Source organism: Magnolia sinica, chromosome 2 (genome assembly GCF_029962835.1).
Source record: "Magnolia sinica isolate HGM2019 chromosome 2, MsV1, whole genome shotgun sequence".
Lineage (NCBI taxonomy): Eukaryota > Viridiplantae > Streptophyta > Magnoliopsida > Magnoliales > Magnoliaceae > Magnolia > Magnolia sinica.
This window is the reverse complement of record NC_080574.1, coordinates 89,059,805-89,086,356: the sequence shown is the minus strand read 5'-3', so window position 1 is coordinate 89,086,356 and position 26,552 is coordinate 89,059,805. Positions and strand designations below refer to the sequence as shown.

General features: G+C 39.6%; 1 protein-coding gene across 2 annotated transcripts; it reads right to left on the bottom strand.

Moving 5' to 3' along the window:
- Positions 1-358: 358 nt before the first annotated feature.
- On the bottom strand, positions 359-26,552 carry LOC131237252 (proteasome subunit alpha type-7-like). Of its 2 annotated transcripts, XM_058234943.1 has the most exons (4): positions 26,283-26,552; positions 10,430-10,844; positions 1,744-1,893; positions 580-717 (listed from the first exon to the last, which is right to left on the bottom strand). In XM_058234943.1, exons 1-3 carry the CDS (start codon positions 26,453-26,455, stop codon positions 1,780-1,782), a joined length of 702 nt encoding a protein of 233 aa, XP_058090926.1. In that variant the 5' UTR covers positions 26,456-26,552; the 3' UTR covers positions 580-717; positions 1,744-1,779. The 2 variants fall into 2 exon arrangements, with proteins under 2 accessions (XP_058090925.1, XP_058090926.1); XM_058234942.1 differs by lacking the exon at positions 1,744-1,893 and having other exon boundaries at positions 359-717; positions 26,283-26,544.

The following is a 26,552-nucleotide window of genomic DNA, read 5'->3' as shown; positions in this document are numbered from 1 at the left end:
CATGAGGTGACTCATCTAGTGGATGGTCCAGATTTTGTGTGCACATCACGTGAGATGAGCTCTCAAAGGGTTCTCATGAGACTGGTAACACTTGTCTCGATCATAAATCATATATAAATACAAACAAAAGCAGCTGGCAAAGGAAGTCTCATTATCCAAATCCCAAGAATTGATATAAGCAAACAATTGTTACTCGTAGACGGTTTCTTCAATATCGTTTAAAATTGGATGGCCAAATGGTCTTTACCACTACAGTGGCAACAACACATTGTCGTGTGATAGTGCTTTTATTTTTCTTTTTTTCCTTGTCAAAAGGCTGAATGGAAATCCCACTGGCGAAGAAAACCCAACAAATAGCTAATGAGAAATCGCCGCAGGCGATGAATTGCACCTTTAATGTAATCAATTCAAGCTAAGATCACGGCTTGTGAAAGAAATGAAATGCCCAAAGTCATATGAAAATGCCCACAAATCCATAGCAATACAAGCTTGATTTCTTACTCCTGGGTTCTTTAGCAAATTCCCAAAAAAGGGGGAGTATAAAGGTGGGTGGAGTCAATTTTCTCTGGCAGGAGCCTTCTTTGCAGCTTCAGCTGCTGCCTTTTCTGCTTCAATCTCCATAACAATTGCATCGATTTCTGATTCATCAAGCTGACGAAGCCCATGCTCTTTTGTCATCACAGCAATCTCTATGTTCTTTCCTCCACTCTCAACAACCTAAAGAAGTCATTTTAAATTTATCATATCAAACACTCAAAACCACATGAAGGTGATAAACACACGCACGCGCGCGCGCACACACACAAAGACACATGAACACATATACCTAGCCCTACCACATATACAGCCCAGACCATAACTCAGGTCAGTCCACTCATCAGGTGGGCTAGTCCACTCATCAATCTTTGCTTTGGTATGTGTTCCACCTCTTAACTCGTCTGATTTTTAGGCCAGGGCATCTAAACGGTGGACCCCACCTGATCCACAGGTCGGATTCCCACAAGTGCAACCACATGCAGAGGTAAATGTGGAGAAGTCTGTTATGTGCTCGGCAAAGCTCTGTGCAAGTGCCAAGGTGCTTGGATATGGCTGCATGTCTTTCAAAAATACACAGTGTAGGGCCTTTTGAGTTCATGCTTGTGCTAAGGGTCCCTACTCATGGCCTAGTGGTAGACTCTGCTTTTCAACACTGAGGCCGTGGGTTAGAGTGCCCCATGTGGAGTGTGTGGGTGTGGGTGTGGGTGTGTAAAAATTTAAAAAGAGTTCATGCTTATGCTTATTACATGCAAAATAGCAGAATTTCCATAGACATGTTCTTGACGGATTCTGCTCCATTAGGTAAGTACTTTTGACTATCAGTAGAGTTCCCAATATCAAAAGATAACAGAACACCAGAAATCGCATCTTGAGTATGGAGCAACAGCAGCACATAAATTCATTGATTTTCCTATTTCCATTTTTTTCTTGATATAACATGATAAAGTTATAAATCAGTGATACTGGGAAGATTCGCAAATTCATCAAAGAGAAGTGATAGCAGCAGTTGGCTGAACCTTCGAAAACAACTAGAAGTGATATTAACAGAGAGCCGGAGAATGGGGTGGTGGGCATAGATGTGTTAAAGAGCATTACTTGGAACCACGAGATGAAATGAATAAATGCCTCGGTGCACAAGCTAAGCTTGTGGATAAACAGGGTGGGACAACTGAGAAGGGAAACCATTTACAAATCAAAGAGAGATACCTGTAAACCAAAGTCAGCATTATCAAGTCTGGATAACTATACAAGCTTTTCACCATAGTTGGAGGTATTGGTGGGCTTATTTTTGGCTGCATGCTGATGCCAGAAGGTAAGCTGGGCCAGCAAATTCCCACAACCAATTTCGACCAGTAACTGGAAAAGAAGCTGAGGTGATTGACTGATATTGAAATCTACAATGGCAATATATTATGTTTTTTATTCAACATCATCTGCAATAATTTGGCAAAGCAGATTAAATGAACCTAATGGGATCTTTTCTAGAGGAAGGATAGAGTGATTGGTGATGTACCCCCTCTAAGATGTGATGTAATCCTCAAACGGCTGAAATTCTTTTATTGAGGCAAAATTTTCAAAAATTATCGGAAATTTTCTAAAAACGTGAGGATCCCCAAATATGTATTCCTTTTTTTTTTTTTGGGACAATGTATTTGATAGCGTAGCGAGCCATTCTTTGATAATAATGTTCTGTTGAGAGCAGAGTCTACTTGACCTGTTGAAAGTCAACACCAAATGGGCCTTTAATTTAATGCAAATCTTGCATGATTTGGTGGATTAGAGCTCCTTACATATAAACACAATAAAAGCAAGATGGAAAATGAAAAAAAAAAAATGATAGTTTACTCCTGATGTTTCCCAAACTGTTCCAACGTACACATGAAGCTCCAATCCCCATGATCGTAAACCTTTTTTATATCCAAGTTACACATGATGCTTTTTAAACAAAACTAGTGTTGAGAGTCAATACACAAGTGAGCTATAAGTGCACTATCCAATATATGTCTTTACGCACTATCCCGAACCCCCCCACCCCCCCAAAACAAAAAAAAAAAAAACTCGGTCTCTTGGTGCCCGGCAGCTTCGGGATAATAGCAATAAAGGACACCCCTAACTTTGCTGATAACGGCCCCTTATGAAGAAATCCGTCATGAAGCTCAAGACATCACCTTTCATGACTTCCCAGCAATGTACGAAGTATCAGTATCGCTATGAGTTTCGTTGGTCGGGGATACGGAAACATTATCGTTATTGCCGATAATATTGTCGATTCCTAGGAATTCAATGAAACATTGGGGAGACATGGGGAAAACGGTAGAATTTTTCATTGAAACTTTAGGAGATACTAAAATACACATATTTGCATATTTAAGAATCAAATAATAGCAAAAAAGATGCATATTTACACATTTAAGAATCAAATAATAAGTTTCCTAGGAATTCAATGAAACATTGGGGGAGACATGGGGAAAACGGTGGAATTTTTTGTTGAATCTTTAGGAGATACTAAAATACAGACGTTTGCATATTTAAGAATAAACTAATAGCAAAAAAAAAAAAAAAGAGAGAGAGAGAGAGAGAGATGCATATTTGCACATTTAGGAATCAAATAATAAGTTTCCTTTTAATAGGGATTAAAAGCATGTATCGTTGACACATGGAAACATTGGGGAAAATGCATGATCCATCCATTCATCCACCTATGCATGATCCATCCATTCCCCGGTTGACAACCCTTTATAAAACTGAACCACTGAATCACACATTTGATCTTTCTCCTCTATTCTTCTTCCCTACACTACAATGTTGCTAATCTTGTGCTTCTAATTCGTGCACTTGCAATGCTATAAAAGAATCTCGTGTTTTTATCACCCTCAAGCCAAGTAGCTCGCAAGCAGTTGTAGCCCACCTGATTTCTTCCTCTTTTATGTATGCATCCTTTTTGCAATTTTATTGTTCCTAAATATGCAAATATGTACATTTTTAGCATCTACAAAAGCTTCACTAGAAATTTCCACCATTTCCCCATGTTTCCATCAGTCAGCGAAATCCAAGGTGTTCCAAAACAGTAACAGTGACCGTAACGGCCACCACTGTTACCGTTATGATACAGGGCATATCGGCCGTTACGGCCATTTTTTAGTTTTTGAAAAAAAAAATTGTTACTGGACCATTACAGCCTGTTTTTCTGTAACGACCATTACAGCCGTTTCGACCCCATAACGCGTAACGGTTATGACCGCTACCGTTACGTAACGGCCATTACGGCTGTTATGTAACCGATTTTGTATACCTTGAGAAATCAGCGATATCGATACATGTTTCTGTATCCCCAGCCACCGATACTTGTAACGATACAGATACTACAAACACTGCTTATCACATAATTGCCAATCAAAATTGGATGGAAATGCAGAAAATGTACATCAGATACCTCATCGATAATCCTTAGTTTCTACCCCGATAGAATCATTCAACTCTCAACTACATTGTCCAACATATCCATGGAAATCATTTCTTATGTCCCATTAGACTTCGGTTCATGCAACTGCTACATTGACATTTAATGTCTCATACTATATTTTGAACATGACCAGTGAAACAGGACAAGTAAGCTGACCCCAAATAGTTGGGGCAAAGACATTATGATGATGAACATGATAAATTATAATGAACCTAAGTTCGCATTTCAGCACAAATCGATTTATTATATTTTAACAAAAAAGGAATTCTAAAGTTAAGGGGATTTTAATTATAATGAACCCACAGTTCACATTTCAACACAAATTGATTTATTATATTTTTAACAAAAAAAGGAACTCTAAGAGTTAAGGGGATTTTTGTTGAATATGTCACATAATTGAAAATTACACCTGGAACAGCAAGTCCCTGGCCCTGGTAAAGAAGACATGTTGATGTTGAGCAGGCAGCCAGAGATATAACCTTGTCATATGGTCGTGAAGTCATGTTTTAAACATATATTACCAGCTTACAAGCAGCGTTGACAGTTTTAAATATGATTGGAGAAACAGAATTTCAAATGTGGATTCCAAATAATTGATATATCCGTTGACGATGAATAATTGATGTGAGAACAAATATTACAAGTTTACAAGCAGTGTTGTTGGATACTACATGAACTGCCAATGACAATTAATAAATTGGTCAAGGTAGAGTAGGAGCCCTAGACAAACTGTGCTGCAACTACTTTCTGAAGATCCTACTACTTTGTACTCAACAATCTTCATGCATCCCAGGAATGGGACCCATGAAAACCAGAAAGTGGGCACCCATTATCAGTCCAATCAGTAAAGTGGGCTCCATTAACTATCCCATCAGTGAATTGGGCCCATAACAAGGGGTCTGGGTTTACAATCTGTTCGATCAGTGTGATCTGGTGGTGTCCAGAGTTTTGTGGGCCCATGATGGTCGTCACACTCACATCAATCTGTGAACCTGGGCTCTTTTTTATAGAAACAGTTACAGACTTGTACGGCAAGTTCCCTTTAGTATTTTCAGGACTTCATGGGCCATTTTTTGGGTACTCAACAATTTTTCAATGACATGAAACTGCTTCCTTTTTTATTTTATTTTATTGTATTATTATTTTTATTTTATTTTTTGTGTGTGTGTGTGTGCGCAAACGGTTCGCCTCTAATTAGATGAAAATGTTAGCAATAGTAAATACAAAAAGCAAAAGGGGAGGATAACTTGGGAAACAATACTACAACAGAATTATCATTTTGAAAACACTCACACGATTTGCTTCATGAGAGGTTGACATGAGATTGGTATCATTCGAAGGCCTAAGCCCATGATCAAGCAAAACCTAATATCATTTGAGTAATTTATGGCTGATTTACAAAGGTTGCATGGTTGTGACAGAATTTGGGGATAGTTTATTATTATTCACATTTTATCTTTATTTATTTAAGAAGAAGGAGAAGAAGAAGATAGATAGGATTAGAGTCAGATAGATAGGATTAGAGTCCATTAATGGCAAGGATTTCATTGCAGTTACTTTAGCTTTTGAGTGTATATATACATGAAAAGATCTCTATTGACTAGAATGATGAATGGCCTCTATTTACTCCATAAACTTTTGATGGGTTTTTCTTAAGATGAGGTACACCTTTGTTGGAGGACCGACTCTTTGAGATAGTTTGGTGAGACTCCACACAACAATGGTTTGGTCATATATTAATATGTTCCCTTCAATCCCCTATCCTTCAACCTACAAATCATCTTTAATTTACATTTACAGCTTGTCTGCATCCATCCTGTGTCAATTGACATCAGAGCCAAGTTGGAGAACGAGCTTGATTTGAGGTTATTCTTTTGCGGTTATTCTTTTGCTGAATCCTAATTTGTCATTTTCCTTCCTAGGAACCCTAAATGTCATCTTTTCCATTAAAAGATAAGGTCTGGTAGAATACATCCTAAAGTATTGCAATACTACATATCGTCAATACATTAGTTGGGTTTGGATTCTTTTCAATGATCCAAACCATTTATGTGATAGAGCTAACTGTTTTTGTTTTTTTCCAGGGGTTTATCAATCAGATGAAAGAACAATGACCTTAATCTTATCTTACATGTGCCCGTTTCTATCAAACTAGCTGGAAGGCATGGGAATAAAGGCATCACTTCAAAAAATTTGCCTAGACAAGACATGCCCTATTTGCAAGATGGAACACCATACTTCTTCAACCTATTAGGAGTACTTTCGCAAATGAATTTGGGACAGATTTGAATGCTCACTGGGGGGTTAGCGGGGGACCTGCTGGACGGGCATTATATAATAGCACCCTTTGATGAGAGCAATTTTGTCAAAATCGTTATCACATCACAAATCATAATAGAGGTTGAATCATATCGAATCACAAATCGTATTGTAAATCGTAAGATTTTTCATGATTTTCTTAAAAATATGACAAATATAAATAAATCAGAAAAAATTAAAAACTTTAACACTATCATGACATGGTATTACTTTAAAATTAAATGATTCTTATCTTTCCTTCTTCTTCTTCTTCTTCTTTTTTTTTTGTCTTTAAAGAAATTTTCCTTACAAAACATACGAGGATCCTTTAATAATTTATGTTCTTGTTACCTTTCTTGAAGGTAGAATCACATTGGAAAAGCGGCAATTAATTTCGTAGACCAATGAAAAAAGATAATTTGATTTCTAACCATCATTCCACAATACATACAAGTCAATTTGATCATAACGATCCATTAAAACATTCTAGATAAGTTATACAAAAATTTGGTGTTTCAACGAGTTAAGAGAAAAAAAAAAAAAAAAACTACATAATTTAACATTGTAGAAAATATATGATTTAATCTCTTAAAAAGAACAAAATAAAATAATTTACCTTTTCTAAACGATTCTTTTTTTTTATTTTTTTTTGAAAGGTTTTTTTCTAAATGATTCTTGGAGCCTCCATCAATTTAAAAACATAAAATGAAAGCCGAGTTGATGAGGACATCAGACCCTTCAAAGTTTAACAAAGACGAAGGCGGCCGACGAATACATCTCTATGGCTCGATGATGGTTCGTGGCACAACCAAGGAGGATTTTAAAGACCTTACACGTGTCCCTAGATTAATTGAAGGCCCCACATTAGGAGGACACATGTGTAGGATGACTTAGAAAACCGATCTATTATGCGGGATTTTTTTAGAAAGCTTTGTTTTGTGCTCTTTTTTTTTTTTTTTGTTATAGGGGCAATTTAGTCATTTTTTAATCCGAATTTTATAAATAGGGTGTTTTCTACCCTAAACCTAATGATGTTTTTTAATGAAAGCTTGGTGCCTCCTTCCCCTTTCTCTCTATGGTAATTTCTTCTCTTCCCCTAATCTCTTCCCTTCTTCTAAATTATGTTTCTAACCCTCCAAACTTCTTCTTCTCTTTCTATGCCTAGTATTATTTGATTGCTACTGTTTACAATTAAATTCTTTTTAGTCCCCTAATCCTGAAAATCTGAGAATTGATCCCAACCCTCTCTCAGATTTTCCAGTCGTCCTTCCAGAAATCCTTTGATTTCCTGGACTAGAAAAGTTGCATTGACTGTTGGATTGAAACCATACACGATCGAGAGGTCTCATCCCTTGTCGGATCCAATTCACGCCTGATTTGAATACAGTACTACAGGATTGTGATGGTCTTTAACCATTGCATGTTTCATTTGTTATTATCTTTACTATGATGTGGAATGTTGAATATTTCAATCGATTTGCTTAGTTTATTTCGCTAGATAATTTATGTGCTCACACAAGCATTCTAGTTTAAACCGTCCTGCATCACTAGTGAAGCTTAAAATATAAGAGAATAAGTATAATTTGAATCATAAATCGAGATGTGAATCATAAATCATAGGATTCAAATCATAAAATCGTAGGATTTAATTAAAAGGGGATTCAAAGGTGGGATTCAAATCGCTTCTCCTAAGATTCAACTCAAATCGTAATTAGTACGATTTTGACAACACTGGATGAGAGATATGAGAATGAGGCTTTGAGAAAACTAGTATTTTCTGAATTATATTCAGCCAGTAAGCAAAGAACAAATACATGGGTATTTGACCATCGATATCGACATCATCATCGTCTAAGCCTTATCCCAACTAATTGGATCAAGTACATGAATCCTTTATTTGGATTCATGTTGAGTCCATATTGACAGCAAACGAGCCAAATTATCAAAGGTTAAAATAATCCAATTTAATAGCTTAACAGCTTTTATTTGACCTCTATCCACCATACAAATTGAGACCAATCATGTAAACAATTTCGATGAGTGAAGTAACCCCGGATTCAAAGGCTAAAGTCTGAACATATCATATTGCAATATGTCAGGATATATTCTAACAAACCTCTAAAAATGTTTCTTTCGCAAGTTCCAACAAAAAATCTTAGTGCTCTTTTAGAAAGAAAAAAAAAAAAAATCTTTTCTTTTCACATCTTCACTAAAACCCTCGATTTCAAAACCCTTTCTAAAATTTTCACACATTTACACATTTTAAAAAACAAAAACCTAAATTTTGCTAAAACTGATGTAAATTAAGTTAGTTGCCCGGGTTCTCAAAAAACTACTACAGGATGTTGTGTATTGCTTGGCCCTTCTCTCATTTCTTGTAAATGTAAAAAAGTAACAAACCATCTCAAAATCGTTAGTAGAAGCCAAATACCAAGCAATGTCTTCTTCTGCTAACAGTGGAATTATTTGGCTCCAAGGCGCTCTTCAGGAATTTACCATAACAAGTATTTTAGTATCAATAATATTGGCCGATACTATTGGTACCACAGTTGCCCAACAAAACAACCAGAGAACTACAAAATTCTCGTGTACATTCGATAGTATAGCATTGTATTAACGATATCGTACAATATTTTGAAATACCACAAGATGTTGCCAAGATTCCTTCATAAAGTTCCCCGAAGTTGTTGATACTCACAATACATATCAATAATATCGAGGCAACACATGAGAGGTTTAAAAAAAAAAACCAAAAATATTCGAAAAGAAACTCTTGGTGGGAGGTAGTGGGCATAAATGTATTTTTGCTTCTATTTTTGGTTTTTGGATGTATTGTTTTTGTTTTGGTAGTTGTACTGTATGATTAATGAATTATATGAACTCTTCTTTTATACATAATTACAGAGCTTTTCTTGGACAACACATAGTTTAGGACCCTATACAAAAATTAACATATATGCATTTTAACATCTCCAAAGTTCTATTGAAATTTTCAAATATTTTCCCAACGTTTCCCTCAAATAACAATGCATGTGATATCAATATGTTTCCATATCCCAAGAGTGCATGTACATGCATCAATATTGATACTGAAAATACTGACTATAATGACTACAATACTCCAGGCAGAAAATACCAATGCTATTCAAATTGTTCATGATCCAGTGTTTCTTGAATGAACCAAGGTACATCGAAGTTGATTGTAACACATCCAACAACATTACAAGACACCAGTGCACCTCATGTTTCTTCAATGAATCAATTGGCTGACTATTTTGACAAAGCCATGACCATTTCATGCCATGCATTTCGCATTGGCAAATTGATGCTAATCACTTCCCGCATCAAATTAAGAGGTGTAAAATAGATGAATAGTATGCAGTACACCTGCAATGTACCTATACTACACACTTCACTTCATTGTACATATACCTGTACTTTTTTGCTAGCTTAAATTTATTATCCCAATACTTATCATTGTGTAAACAGTACAAAGGGCATAATTGTAAATTCTTAGCATGTGTTTTCTATATTAAACTGTGGAATCCGCAATTGGACTTTACACAATTTTCCTACGCATCTCTCTCCCTTCAATTGACTTTGAAACGATGCAACTCAATGATTTTAATCAACGTATGTATTAGACTGTTATATAGCGCTTGTGGGAGTTTTTGAGCTTTCATTGCCACCAAGCCTGGATAAACAAGGGTTGCAGCAGGTTGGCAGCCAGCGTGAAACTTTTGTCATAACTTCTGTCGTGAATTTTGACAACGTGACATTCCAAATGGAATTGTGGGGCAGTATTCATGTAGCTGACCTCAATTAGTTGGGAATTGGGATGAGAATTGGATGATGATGATGATCTCTCTTCCTTCTATTCTCTTTCATTAGTTTAAATCTTGTCTTTTTTATCCAAGTCCTCCCTTACAACTATTTACATAGGCTACAAAAATATTAATAGAGATTGCATATTGTATTAAACTCTGAAACATGGAACATGAAAAATGAAGGTAACATTATCCAGCGATAATGATCTATAGACTGACTATAAGCAAAAGAAATCCAACAAGACTTTCCTATCTATAACTAGTCCAGCAAGACAAATTTAGAAAAATGGGACAAGTAACTTACTTCCAACAATGCACGAATAGCCAGCTTTACAGTTTCTTGCCCAGAAGTTTCTTTATAATTTTTCTCTAAAAATTCTCTCATAGAATTCGAGTTCCTTCCTGTTGCGTTAGCTTTCCAAGCTGAAAATGTCCCAGATGGATCTGTTTGATAAAGAGATGGAACGCCAGTGTATGGGTCAAAGCCAACAATCAAAGTTGAAAGGCCAAATGGTCTCACACCACCACTCTGTGTATACTTTTGTTGAAGGCCAGCAATGTAACGTGTTATGTATTCAACAGTTACAGGATCCTCAACAGTAAGTCTGTGGCTCTGGCATTCAATGCGTGCCTTGTTTATCAAGACCCGCGCATCTGCTTTTAGCCCAGCACAAGCCAAAGCAATGTGATTATCCAGATTAACGATTTTCCTAACCGATCTGGAAAACAAAAGTAGCTGCAACAAGTCAGAGTAGGCAGTCTAAGACAGTCCACTACAACAAAAGAAAGAAATTTGAACTTGCACCAAAAATAGACAGTCTTATTGTATCTGAGCTAGAGCCCAGGAAAAATAATAAGATGTTTTATTTTATACAACCGAACTAATAGACAGTGTTATTGTAGATACCCAAAAATAGATTGTGTTATCGAATATAACCAAATAATTGCACTAAGAAGATAAGAACAACCAACTGATTTTTCCCATTGCATATGGAAAACTCACTGATTGGATGGTTAGGATTGCATGATCAGTGTGATTTTAGAGATCTGCTCCATCCATAATGAGAATCAGAATTGGGATGGTCTGGATAGCTGTACATCAGTGCCACATGTTTAAAAGTGACGCACGCGACATACGAGTAAGTTTTGTGTTGAGTCTGTTGACTGAGCTGTGCATCAAGTACAATCTGTTGTGTGCATAGCCTGGCCCAGAAAAACAGCACATGAAATTTACTAATGCCAGAATTTTTAGATCATTGATCAATTACCTGCTGGATGTGGTCCATATTCAAAGGAAAACAGTTAATGATCAAAGCGTCTAAATATTCCGTTGGAGAGTTTTTATTTTTAGAATTCTCCATCCATGGTGTGGCCCATAATATAAACAGTTTAGATCATTGAAACATGGCCCAAATCCAATGGCCATAGTCCCGTGCATCCTTTAATAATACATCCCCATGCATGTCAGTCATATTAGCCAGCATAAGGTGGGTTGCATGTTCATGATGATCTGGTACAAATTCAGCACACTAATTAAGCGACCCACACCTGCACATTGAATATGGACCATCAGTAAGTTTTTTAAACCATCCTTAGTTATGCATTAAATGTGGTCCAGTGTGTGCATGGTCTTGCCATAAATCAGCTACCTCGATTTGGACAGTCACCCTATTAGAAAAGTATGGGAGGAAAAGGTAAGTACAAGCAGTTGAATGAGGTACACATCCAAAAGTAGGCCCAACACTTGCAAAGTCTAGGTTGTTATGATCGGCAAGTAGTGAAGGAGTAGCTGAGGAGAATGATCAGCAAGTAGCTAAGGAGAACCAACAGCCCACATTCATTGAACATATATGGCCCACCTGACGACTGGAGTCATTGGACCACCACTGACTTTTGGGCGTAGGCACATCGACTCTAGGTTGACCAACGGTCAGTGTAGCTGGCACATGTTGGGCACTTGTCTTTGACTCAATAGGATCACAAATTACAGTGACACAATAACTAGGAGGTGTTGTAAGAGGTCATGGACTCCAAAAACTCATCAAAAGGGAAGGATAGAAATGTAGAAGAGAAGACATGGCTAATGAGTTTATACTCCGTATCTGATCTGGCGCGATTTCAGGGAAAAGGAGGTAGTTTCACTAGCTTTATCCTTTATGTTGAGACAAAAAATGAGGAATGGAAGAAAACAGATGAAAATCTCAAGTCCTGTCTGTGCCCTCACAATAGTCGAAAGTGCCACGATTCGCGCCTTCTGAGCAGTGGAAGGCGCCGACAGCTGCTCTTCCCAAGTAATGGAAGGTGAGGAGCGTGAAGGGCATTTTGAACATTGGGAGCACCCTGCCTTGGTAGAAGGTGTGGGTCACCAAATGCAGTGGGACCAAGGTGCCGCATGGACTTGCCAGCTGGCTGGATGAATTGTCAACACCCAATGAGAGCATGCCACATGTATGATCAGCCTGATTAGTGCAGGACAGCTGTCACCTAAATATTCCTTCGACCAGTCAGAATCCCCAAAAGATACCGACCTTTTGAAGGTAAAAGGCATGTTCACACATTCCTGTAATGTATATCCCCATGTCATCATACACTTTGTGCTGTAGAAAATCGGCATGATAACACTAGCAGTCTATTTCAGCCTTTCCCTGCACCCTGTTGACTATCCTGCAAGGAGCAACCAACATAATTTGGGTGCTGGCCGCACTCAGTGGATGATCCCCAGGACTCAGATGGCTACACCACGTTGAACAGGCATTCAAGGGAGAGGCACAATAACAAATTTCCCATTCTCCATAGAGGCAAGAGTTCTAGAGGAAGATGGTCTCAAGAGTAATTATCTTCGATCTGCACTCTGCACCATGACTATGGCAGTGCTCTACGCCCTACACCATGACTATGGCAGTGCTCCACACCTAGCAAATTGATTGCAACAATACTCAGCGCCCTGGGCCTTCCCTCTGGTTGCAAGACGCATGGCGTGCCATCGTGCCTCGCACTTTTGTGGATACAACATGCATTGTTGTGTTTCATTGCCTCACCCATGCCTTCATTACACTATAGCACATCTTTTGGCTGCCAGCTGCCACAGTGCCCAGTGCACTCTCAGGTTAGGTCCATGGCACCCTCAGGGATCTGATTGATTTCAGGTTCAATCATGCCAATGTCACTTGGACATCTCGGTCATTCCATTGATGTTGCAATCACTGATGATGGAGAACCATTTGGCTACCTCATAGGAGGGTTGATAAAACAGCCTGATAGGCTATAATGCTCCTAGCGGAGAACCTAATATGTTTATTTGATTATTCTGAGTAGGCTCAGTCTATACTAGTAACTCGTGTCATTTGATTTGAGCTCTTGCCTGCTCACATGGCAATGGAGCCACACTGGCTCCTGTGAGTACATGTGGAGAATGCTCTTTCTCTTATAGTATCCATGATGTTGCGGATACATTATCAGTGCCGTGCATTGCCCATTCTACCCTTTTTCTATGCAGCAACCTGGATTGCTTGCATTTATCTATGACGTGAAACATGCTCCATCATTGACACAACTCAATGCTTGTCTTGGAGATGCATATGCAAAACATGTATAGTTCCGTAGCCCCTCTTCAGTCCATCCTGCACTGGTGACATCAGGGAATCTATATTAGAGAGAGAGCATTACCAATACAGTGCGCTTGCACCATTCCTCTTACTGTGTGAGAGGGCACAGAGCCCAGATAAATTGATCACAGCATTTTTGTAATTTGTTCGAGCTACACTCTATATATGAGAGCTACGCTCACTCTTGACTGCATGCATCATGTATCTACATCGCATCCATTGCATTGCATTCTTCTCTTTTCTCTATTTTCTATGCTATATTCCTTACTATTATTGCTTTAGAATCAAGGGTTGTTCTATGTAATGTAATTAAGGGCCATGTGTCATGCCACAACCTAGAATGTGATAAGCAATGCTTTAAATAGCTATGCTATGTAGCATGTAGCTTACGCTACGTAGCGTAGCTTAGCCTTAACACTACGTAGCTCATGAAAATAGCTTAAGTCATGTATAGCCTACACTAAATGATCATTTGCATATGCTACACGCTATATAGACTACGCTACACACTATGTAGCCAAACACTGCATAGACTACGCTACACACTATGTAGCTCACATTACAATTTATTTTTCACTAAGACATTAAAATCAATTAATGTTTTCAATGATTTGTTACAATTTTATATTTTCAACAAAATTAGTTAATTTTTCAATACTTAATAGTAAAAATAATATAAGTAACAACATTAAATCAGTTTCGTTGACCTCTCAAAAAAATATTAGTTTCCTTGCTTTCTTTACATTTACATTTAATCATTACCCTATATTATTTTAGGTTGAGTTTAGTTGCACCAAATATCATGAAATATTGTTAAATTTTACTATTAATCATTCTAATTTGGTCCAAAATATCATGAAATTGGTGCAACTACGCACAAACTTGATTAAAATCCAGAAGCAGCATGTAGCTTATGCCTCGCGCTTCATAGGGGTGAATGCTATGCTACACACTATTCGCTATTTAAAACACTGGTAATAAGAACACGAACTAATAAAAAAATTAATAAAAGCCTTTCAACTATATGCCCTCTTCTCTCTTCCATGTGTGTACATTGGCAATGGCAATGGATCTCTAGTGAATGTCTATGCAATATCAATACCAATTGATATCTTGATCCCTAATCGGGACCATCCATTGAGCAGAACTTATAATTGATGAGCACAATGTAAAATTTAGATTGACCAATGGTCTAGACATTCACTAGAGCAGAACTTTTAAATCATGTGGCCCACATGAATCATGGATTGGGATGATTTTTAGCCCTATATCTAATACTGGGAAACACACCTGATGGTCAAAGTGGATTTCAGAAATATAGGATGTACGGCCATCCTATGAAATGACCTCGCCATTCACGTAAAAGAGATTCATGTGGACATAATAGCAAAGGGTACACAGATTGCATACAGCCGATAGCGATGGTGTTCTGTGGGCCCCACCATGATGTATGTGTTTTATCCACATTGTCCATCCATTTTGTTAACTCATTTTAGGGCATGGGCCCAAAAATGAGGTAGATCCAAATCTCAAGTGGACCACACCATAGGAAACAACAATGATTGAATGCTTACCATTAAAAACTTCTTGGGCCTGATTTTGACACAGGGCTCAAAAATCAGCCTAATCCATGATTCAAGTAGACTGCACAATCTTGAGATTATGTAGAGGGCGACGCAGACTCTCCAAAATATTTCCCTTGGTGTGACGCACTTAAATCATGGATGGGCCTGATTTTTGGGCCCCATGCCTAAATTTTAGTGTGGCATATAATGGTTCGAGTGGATTCACATAACCATCATCGTGGGCCTTCTTAAAAATCAACAGTGGACGTTTCTCCCAACTATTTCCTTCAATGGGGCCCACCTGAATCACAGGTCAACCTCAGTTTTGGCCTTAGGCCTAACACACACACACACGCACGCACGCGCACACACACACACACACACACACACACACACACACACACACACACACATTGTCCCATTTTTTCCTCTTCCATATTCATACACAGAAAATAAGTGTTGACTATTGGTTTCATAGTCAAATCCATTTTCCTCTTCCATATATATATATATATATATAAAAACATTTTTGCGTCATTATTTTCTAGAGTTAAATTAATTCCTTTTACAAGGGTCCCAACTGATCTCAAGCGGAGCCACGTTGTGCTATAAAGGCCGTTACAGGGCCGTTACATAAAGGTATCAGTGACAACCATTACACGTTACGGGGTCGTAAAGGCCATAATAGTTGTTATGGAAACAATGACCCGTAACTGTCGTTAATAGCCCGTTACACTTACACGCCTGTAAAGGTCGTAACAGCCTCGTAATGGTCTGTTACGGGACAAATACAAGTTTTTCAGAATTTTTTTTTCAACATTATGGGACAAATACAAGTTTTTTCGAATTTTTTCTTTCAATAAAAAAAGAGGTCATAACAGCCATTATGACCAGTACCATAAAGGTAATGGTGGTGGCCGTTATGGCCACCATTACCATTACAAAGTACCTTGGGTGGAGCCCACAAAACGTCATTTAGAGTGCTTGGTTGTGTCCGACAAGCTTGCTTTACTGAAACCAGTAAGTCTAGCAATAGTCTTTGTTTCTTCTTCTTTTTCTTTTTTTTTTTTTGTGGGTAGACCGAAAAGTTTATTAAAGACCAAAACATAAAGGGAAACAAATGCGCAAATAAGAAAAAACACAAAAGAAAAACATGCCAGACCCAAGAAATAACAAGATACAACCATGCCCTCAAGCTCCTAAAGCTTGCTCCACTTCTAACACGGGTATGGGCTAAGTTAAATTGGTAGTGGTTCGAGCTTGGGTTAGAAATGGGATCCCTTTAAGTAAATGGGTCAGGCTCAGGTTGAAACCTATCCAACCATATATGGGGGGCTAATTGGAAGATGTAATTGATATGATTGAAGACATTGACTGATTTTAGAAATATAATTATTTTTCATGTTTTCTTTTTATTATTAGGCTTTTACCATGTTAAGGAAGATTAGTTTGAAATAAATTGTGATTGATTTGAAATCAATCTCATACCTTGGGGGATTTCAATTAAAGATTCATTTAAGATCTATAAAAGGGCGTGGTGGTGTGGGAGTTAATCATTCGAATATTTTTCTAAGTGTGAGTTTACTTAAAGTTTTTTATAAGAGAAGAAGGTTGATATCAATAAAGTTCTCTCCCTCTCTACTCCATTGTTCTTGTGGATATATTTCTTTTTTTTTTTACTTTTTTTTTCCTTTTGCAATTTGAATATCAAGATCACATTGACTCGATAACCAGGTTGCATCATTTCCATATCAGAGTAGGTCATCTTTGGGGATTTTTCGACTCTACATCATCCTTTAATGGATTTGAAGGGAGGGTGTGAGTGTGACACATGAAGAGTTTTTGTAAGTAATCTGATTGATCTACGCACTCACAAAGCGAGTAGATCAACTCACGCATACAGTAGGCAATCCCACTAATCACGTGGGAGAGCTCCAGCGTGGAGGGAATCCGAAGACAAAAGTTAGAGAACATGGACACGTAGGGGGAGGTCCCCACCACGGTCCTAACCAACAACGAGCAGCCCCAGTTTGTCAAGACACTAATGATCGATCCTTTTATTGTTGGAACATGACAAAGAGACGGGAATTAAGAAGGTAGAACTTTCAAAATTCCATGGTCGGTTGCATGTTAACGACTTCATCGATTGGCTAGGCAAGGTGGAAAAGGTGTTTGAGTAAAATGTTCTTTCCAGTTCTTGCACTTCCGGAGTACAATAGTCTTTAAAGTGGAAAGCAACGCTTCAAATGTTGGCATTAGCGCAATGTAGAGTCAGGAATAGAAGCCGATCACTTTCTTTAACGAGAAGCTTAATAATACATGGAAGAATTACCCCATGTATGACCTCAAGTTCTTTGCAGTGGTCCTGGCGCTACAACATTGGAGACATTACTTGATTCATCGGGAGTTCATTCTATACTCCGGCCATGAGGCATTGACATATCACAACTCCTAAAAAAAAGGCTAAGTGCTCGTCATGCTAAGTGGAAAGCTTTCCTACAATAATATGCATTCCTTTTGCGTCATAAAGTTGAAATTTTGAACAAAGCAGCAGATGCTTAAAAGAAGGGTAGTTCTACTAGGAACTCTCGCTGTGAAGGACGTCGGATTCAAGGCATTAAAAGAACAATATAAAGAAAACCCCATTTTTTACAAAGTACTCGACAAGTGTGTGGATGACCGAGATCCAAAGTGTGAATTTATTTCACATGATGGATATCCTTCAAGGGTTCTCGCCTGTGCATTCCCGAAGGATCGATGCCAGAGAAGATCCTATTTGAGCTACATGGAGGACTGGATGGACACTTCGAAAGGTATAAAACATTAATCATGATCGAGAAAAATACTACTGGCCCAATATGTGGTGTGACGTTGAACGGTTCGTAACACGATGTTGTTAATGCCAAGTTTTTAAAGGTCATGTGCAAAATACCGACCTTTATACGTCGCTTCCCGTTTGAGTCACACCTTGGATGGATATTCCTATGTGCTTCATTATGGGTCTTCCTAAGACTCAAAGGAGAGCAAATACGATTTTCATTGTGGTGGACCATTTTTCGAAGATGTCTCCACTTCATTCCACGCGAAAGGACGATGGACACTATGCATATCACCAACATATTTTTCAAAGAAATTCTACGGCTTCAAGGGGTGCCAAAGACAATTACGGACCATGATTCGAAGTTTGTGGGCCACTTCTGGAGCACTTTATGGAAGCAATTGGGGACAAAACTTCAATTCTCTAGCGCAAACATCCTCAAACAGAAGGCCAAACAGATATAGTATACAAGCCTATGTAACCTCTTGAGGAGTATCGTAGGCGACAACGTATCTCAGTGGGACTTGGCTTTATCTCAATCCAAGTTTACCTACAACAACTCCGTAAATCGTATTACTGGAAAATCTTCATTTCAGATCATAAAGGGGAGAAGTCCATATCATGTACTTAGTATTACCAATACAAGAAAATCAAGTGAGCAAAGATGTTGATGCTTTCGTCAAGCACATCCAAGGCTAGCAAGCTCAAATAAAGAAGAAGATTAAAGACAGCAACACCAGGTACCAAGAAGTTGCAAACAAACATCAGTGTAAGAAGATATATAACGAAGGTGACTTAGTTATGGTCTATCTCCACAAGGGGCAGGGAATTCGAAATCGGTTACGTATCGGCCGGTCTGGGCTGTTACGCGATACGGGGTCGAAACGGGCACATAACGAAGGTGACTTCTACATGTCACATTCCAGACGATTTTTCCACCAGCTTCAGAGAAATGATCAGCAACATATGAATTTTTGGACATGGCGATACGATAGGAAATAGGGAATCTAAGTTTAAGCATTTGATCACTTATCCAGATGTTGTCACAAAACCTGATTTTAGCACCACTGCCGAGCACAAAACCAATATTAGGGAGAACTTCCCTTTTCATTTTCATAATTTCTTGCCAAATATAGGTAACTTTGTGAGACGGTAAATCTTTAACCCACCAACCACCAGAAGATCTGCCATATTTACTCTTGATGATGGAACACCAGAGTCTACCTTCTTCTGCCCCAAGCCTCCAAATCCACTTCCCAAGGAGGGCTTTGTTCATGTCTTTAAGATCTTTTACCCTAGCTCCCCCATCCAACATTTGGAGACAGACCTCCGACCACTTTAGGAGATGAAATTTCTTACCTACTTCCTTTCCTTGCCATAGAAAATCCCATCTCACTTTATCGATCAACTTCTTAACCAAAGTCAGAGGAGAGACATGAAGTAGACTGGCATGTTTGATACAGCGGCTTTGATTAACGTGAGACGACCACCTAATGACAGATATCGGCTCTTCCATCTCGACAGGTACGACTGAAATCTGCAAATGACTTTGTCCCAAGAAGAATTAGGAGGTTTTCCGACACAACAATAAGCCCACAAATGAGGACGGCAGCGACTCTGCGGTATAGCCGAGGGATTGAGCGAAGCATTCAACCTCCACGCTTTCCATGTTGATCCCGAAAATTTTAGATTTTGCCACATTCACCTTCAAGCCGGAAATCGCTTAGAAGCAGTGGATAGTAGTTCCTAGGTTGACCACCTTCTCAGTCGTGGCTTCAGAAAAAATGAGGGAGTCGTCCGCGTATTGGAGGTGCTGATTGGGCGTGACACTTCTTTGATATCGATCCCACCTAGAAGACCCTCTTGCCCTTTTGAGAGCATTCTAGACAAGGCCTCCCCCACCATGAGAAATAAGAAAGGGGAGAGAGGATCTCCCTGCCTTAGACCTCTATTGCTTTAAAAAATCATTTTCGAGAGCCATTTAATAAGATAGAAAAATGGGTTGATCCAGTGCACTCTCTCATCCAAGCTCTCCACTTGTCCCCAAAGCCCATGCGCTTCTACAAGTACTGCAAGAAGTCCCAGTCTACGTGATCATAGGCTTTTTCGATGTCCAACTTGCAGACAATATGCTTCAGGCCCGATCTTGCGCTAGCATCCAGAATTTCATTAGCACTAAGAGCTACATCAACAATCTACCTACCGGCAATGAAAGCACTTTGATTTTTGGATATGAGTTTACCAATTACCTTAGCCAGATGCGTAGCCAAAACCTTTGCCAGGATTTTATAGGGGCCCCCTAACAAACTAATGGGTCTATAGTCTTTTGGAGACGCGGCACCTGTCAGCTTCAGAATCAATGCAATAAAGGTCGCCCCTAAGCTAGTAGAAATCCTGCCTCTTTTATGAAACTCCTTAAAATACTCTAAGCCGTCTACTTTGATCACCTCCCAAAAATGAGCATAGAAAGATATTGGGAATCCATCTCGGCCCGGGGCCTTGTCAGCCCCCACAGAGTCGATGGCCCGTTTAATCTCCTCTCCTGAGAAGGGGGCTTCCAGAGATACCACCTCCTCCTCAGAGATAGAATTAAACTGAATACCATCAAGCTTTGGTCTGCACTAATCTTCTCCATTGAGTAGAGACCTGAAATATGAAATCATTTAGTCGGTAATTTCATGTTTATCCTCTTTTCGAACCCCATCCACCAAAATACTGGAAATTCTATTATTAGACACATGTCAGTTTGCCATCATGTGGAAAAATCGAGTATTCCTATCACCTTCCTTCAACCATTTCAGACGAGCCATTTGTTTCCATGATATTTCTTTTTGAAGGATTCTATATGCAATTTCTTGAATCACCTACACCCTTCTGGCCTAAGTATCGGAAGTAAAACTGTCTGCTTCCACCTGCGCATCTAAGGCTGACAACTCAGCAAGCAACTTATCTGATTCGTGATCCCTGTTATGGAGCTCACTCCGGTGCCATTCTTTAAGCTCTTTCCTCAGCATCTTCAGCTTGGAAGACAGCCTAAAAACGGCCAAACCTTTCTACCTTGAAACCTGCCCACCAGTCAGCAACCTTTTTAGAGAACCCCGTAATTTTGAGCCATGATATATCAAAGCGAAAAGGCTTTGGCCCCCAATTCTGCTCTTCCACATCGAGGAATATGGGACTGTGATCGGACGTGGTCCTAGGGAGAACAGATTGAGAAGCTAAAGGGAACTGATCTAACTATTCGATTGAGACAAGAAACCCATCCAACCTGCACATCGTAGGGGACTCTCTTCCGTTAGACCAAGTAAATCTAGCCCCTAGAAGAGGTAAGTCCACTAACTCCTCTTCGTCAATCCAACCAGAGAAAAGCTTCATAGCTGAGGTAGCCAATCTACCATGCGATTTTTCATGGATATGTCTGATGAGATTGAAATCCCCAGCTATGCAACACGCACCCGAGAATTTCTGCCTGGAGAGAGAAAGTTCTTCCCAAAAATATTTTGTCCCCATCCTGACTCGGCCCATAAACAGAGGAGAAAAGGCAAGTGAAACCTGAGCTTATATGCTGGAGAATGACCGAAATGGAGAAATTACCAATCCAACTGCTAAGGACCTGCCAAATTGACGACTTCCAAGCAACTAGAATACCCCCTGCACTGCCCATTAAGTCCTTTGCCACCCATTTCGCATCTGCGGCCCGCCAAAGAGTACCCATCAGCCTGTCATCAAATTTTAAACTCTTCGTTTCCCGAACGCAGATAATGTCTGGTTTGTATCTGTCACAGGTGTCCTTGATAATACTTCTTTTCTGTTTGGACCCCACTCCCCTCACATTCCATGAAATCAGCTTCATTTGGAAATGGAACTTCCCCGGGCACCCTGGGTGGAGATCCTCTTCAATGGAGTGACTGGATATCCCTGCCCTGTTAATAAGCTTTGCAATTCCCTATCGCTGCAAATGCTTTGCACTTTCCTGCCGATACATGGAGTTGATCTACGTCCTCTAGGCGATTTCTGATCTGCAAGAGGTCTTCCACTGGCTTCAACACATTGGAATAGCACTATGAAGTCCTCCGAACAATCTTCGAAGGATAGCCATAAAGCTCTGCCCACATGTCCCATAGCGTCTCTAATCCATTTCTTGTTAGGGATCTTCTCTATCAAATCTACGCTTTTAGAAACTTTCAACTGCTAGGATGCATCTTCAGCTATGGTCGAAACAACTACCGCTCTGGTCTGAAGAGGTTCCGCCTCTAGGACCTCTAAATTTGGATGCTCTTGGAACAGGTCAAGGAGACCGTGATCAGACCAGTCATGAGCTGAAGACGAAGGAGAGGATGGAGTTGATATCTGTGATGGCGGATTTTGAAATAAAAAGAGCCTTAATCTATTTCGAAATTGTCGCCACCCTGAATCATCTTCCTCGGGCTGGGTTGGGGCTGCGGAAGTTGTTCTAGCTGATGATGATTGTCGTAACGAAGAGGTTCCCCATAAGAGGCTGAATGAAGGATGAGCGCATCAGGAGGGATAGAAGAGGATGGGATCGTGCTACTGTTAGTATGTTGATTTGCTAAAAGAGGAAAGTTGGGATTAATGAGTCTCGGATCTAAAGCCTTGGACCCGCTGCCCCTCAAACTCAAGGGACTTTTAAAACAACCCGGAGGCCCCGAAATCTGGCTCCCCGAACAAGTAGAGGCATCGAATTCGGGTCCAATATCCGGGTAGAAATTAGAAGCCTCGAGAAACTCGAGTTTCTTTCTCGACATGGCATCCGAAAAGGGGGTGCCACGCGTCACGATATCGCCATCATAGCCGCCCGATGGATGGTGGAAATGATCCTCGGAAACAGCACCTGGGGCAATCGCCGAATGAGATAAAGAGAGGGTACCACCCAAGGTATCCCATATCGAAATCGGTTGGCGTAACGGTGCCCTCCAAAACCGATACGGATACGGGGGCGTAACGGCGATACGAGGGCGTAACAGCCCGTAACGGCGCAAATTTTTTTGCCAAAAAAATATGAAAAAATATGGATTAAATCCGGAATATTCTAAGCATTCCAAATATGCATTCATTTATAAATTAGAACATGTTTATGGTGGTGTAATGGACCACTCTTTGGTGGGAAGTTGTATCAGACTGCCTGATTAATTTTTGAACCAGGCAACCTGAATTTGACTATAAAATTTATATATTTAATTTTCTAAATATCTAATTTATATACTTAACAATTTAATATCTTTCTCCCAATAGTTCTTTAAAAAAATGAAATTAAATTCAGGTAGATCGCGTTGCCAATTTGGGGCTGACTTGGAGGACCAATTCATGCCCCAAATCAGCTTCAAATCCATGCAATTTATTAGCATTATCCTACTTGTGAATTGGTGGACATTTATTGGATAGTGAATCATGAAAAAAAATCAAAAGGCCCTGTTTTAAAAAATAAGCATCCACAAATTAACAATTAAACTATTCAAACAATTTGATTTTGGCATTTTGAGTTAGCAATTACAGTCCATAATTTAATTGGTAAATTTTAAGTTAATACATGTCTAGTGTACAATTTTTTAAGGGCCCAAATTAGATAGGACTCGGATTGTGAAGTGTAGCACACGAGTGTCAAAGTTTTTTGGACCCCACTCGTGATGAATGTGTTATATCCACACCGTCCATCCATTTTGCCAAATAATTTTAGGGCATGAGCCCAAAAATGAGGCAGATCCAAAGCTCAGGTGGACCGTACCATAAGAAACAACAATAATTAAATAACTATCATTAAAAATTTATTGGGGCTACAAAAGTTTTAGATCAAGCTGAAATGTGTGTTTTCCCTTCATCCACGTCAGTGTGACCCTATTAACAGGTTAGATGGAAAATAAACATTATAGTGGACCCTAAGAAATTTTTAATGGTGAGCATTCTATAACCACTGTTTCCTATGTTGTGGTCCACCTGAGATTTGGATCTTACTAATTTTTTGAATCATAACCTAAAATGATGTGGCAAAATGGATGGACGGCATGGATAAAGTATATACATCATGGTGGGGCCCATGTGGCACGTGTACAATTTAATAAAATGTGCAGTGTGCTGTGTAACTCGCACGCAATCCATTCATTTCACGCAAGCAGGTCCTGTGGGTCTGATCATGAGGTATGTGTTATATCTAAACCGTCCATTCATTTGACGAGCTCGTCTTAAGGCTTGACACGAAAAATAATACAGATCTAATTATCAAGTGGACCACACTGCAAAAAGCACTGGGGGATTGAACGTCTACCATTGAAACCCTTTTTGGGATCACAGAACTTTTGGATCAATATGAAATTTGTTTTTCCTCTTCATTCAGGTCTTTTTGACCTTATGAACAGATTGGATGGAACATAAATGTTATGGGGGGCCTTACGAATTGTTTAACGGTGAAAATCATCATCTCTGCTGCTATTTTTGGTGTGGTCCAGACGATCTTTGGATACGATTCATTTTTTTGGGTAATGCTCTAAAATGATATTTAAAAATAGATGAACGATATAATAAATACATCACTGTGGAGCCCATATAACTTTGATCTACTTTGAACCGTTCGTACAACTCGGAGCTCGAGGAGTGTCAGCGCTCGTCTTAGAGTGACACGTACCTACAGCAGCTAAGCTGGTGTGGTACACCTGGAAAAAAAAAAAAGGAGAGAGAGGGAAACCGAAAAGAAAAAAGAGGGAAAGAGGGAAAGAACACAGAGAGAGAGAGAGAAGAAGAAGAAGAAGAAGAAGAAGAAGACGACGACGAAGGCCGCAGCAAGGCCGCAACTATTCGAGAAGAAGAAGAAGAAGAAGAAGAAGAAAAGAAAGGAAAAATGTAAGTTTTTTTCTTTTTCTTTTTTTCCAGGCCCGTAACAGCCGTTACGGGTCAGTAACGGCCGTTACGGGTACAAAATCGGGACATCGGCCAATACGGCCCCGTATCGCGTAACGGGTCCCACCGTTACCGTTACGTATCGGCCGTTACGGCCGATATGTAACCGATTTAGGATACCCTGGTACCACTTGTCCCGCGATCTCCTCCGTGATCGAGATGGGCGGATATGTCAACTCCACGTGTCTGGCAAGGGAGATGGGTACTGACCGAAGCATTTACTTCCTCCTGAGAAGGCGCTAACACTGGAATCGGTGTTCTGCGGGAGTACTGAAGAGGAGTTCCTCCATGCTCCGCTCCAAGCCAACTATCGGAAACGGAGGAAGGTTCTCTGGCACGCCATAGATCACCCCACCTCGGGTATGGAGACAGATTATCTTAATGCTGAATCGGGAGGAAAATCTCCCTGTCCTCAACTACTACCCCTGATAGTTTATTTGCATGATGAAAGTAACCCCAAGTCCACAAAATTCCGAAAATACATTATCTAAACCGTCCATGGAGCTAGCCTATCGTGCAAGGTTAGGATCATCTGATATTTGTAATTTAGCTAGTAATCTATCGACGGTGGAGCCCAGCATTGGACAAAGTGTATTGTGGGGTGTCTGATTCTGCAAGTGGATAGTGGAACCACAGCCTGTGCCTTGAGCTGTCACAATGTATATGGTTGGGTCCATCTCCAAATGGACCACCATCCAAGCAGTTGAATCCAAGAGGTGGGCCCCACACATGGAAAATCTAGGCATAAGTTATGCATCAATAATGCTCCACAGTGAATATGCACTGGTCCAAGAATGAGGTTGGCCCACTATTCAACTGGGTCAGACATGCATGAAACTATGGATTCGTAGACTGTTAATATGGACCATTGATCATTTTCTCCTAATCAACACCATTAATCTGTGCAATTTCCAACACGTGCCTTTTACTAGTTACAGTTATAAATTATAAGAACATGATATATGTGGGTGGTCAACCCGAACATCATATATATATGGCTGCTGCATCTAATCCATCAAAGCGCGGGCAGAGGAATGACGAAATTTTCTCTCAGAAACAGCATCCGACCAGTGTGCAATATACAACACATGGTGTAAGATTGTTAAAATATTTTCAAAAGCCCTAAAACTGAAGTAAAAGATTCAAAAACCTAGAATCAGGTGGGATGAGGACTTTGAAACATGAAAAGGAAGCCCTAATTCAAGATCTACAGAGCAATGAGGAAGAAGGATGGATAGATAGAGAGAGAGAGGGACCGACCTAGAGTCTTGGAGTTTTGCGGTAGATTTCTTCTCGACACCGAGGACGATTGTGTCGGTGCCTCGGACACCCACAGCTGCATTCCCCTTGCGTACGGCTTCAAGGGCGTATTCAACTTGGAAGAGATGGCCATCTGGGGAGAAGACGGTGATTGCACGGTCGTACCGAGCCATCTTGCCTGCTTCTAAATCTCTGTCTGGGATTTTAAATGAGAAAGGTGAGAGAGACTAAACGAAAGAAACGGCAACTTGGGGGACAAGGCAAAGCTTC

Bases quoted from the DNA above. Each gene is read 5' to 3' on its own strand.
- LOC131237252 (XM_058234942.1), bottom strand. From the start codon at position 26,455: ATGGCTCGGTACGACCGTGCAATCACCGTCTTCTCCCCAGATGGCCAT. The intron at 10,845-26,282 runs GTCGGTCCCTCT...TTTGTTTTCCAG, and splicing joins GCAAAACTCCAAGACTCTAG to ATCGGTTAGGAAAATCGTTA. The intron at 718-10,429 runs GTAAGTTACTTG...TGACTTCTTTAG, and splicing joins CTATTCGTGCATTGTTGGAA to GTTGTTGAGAGTGGAGGAAA.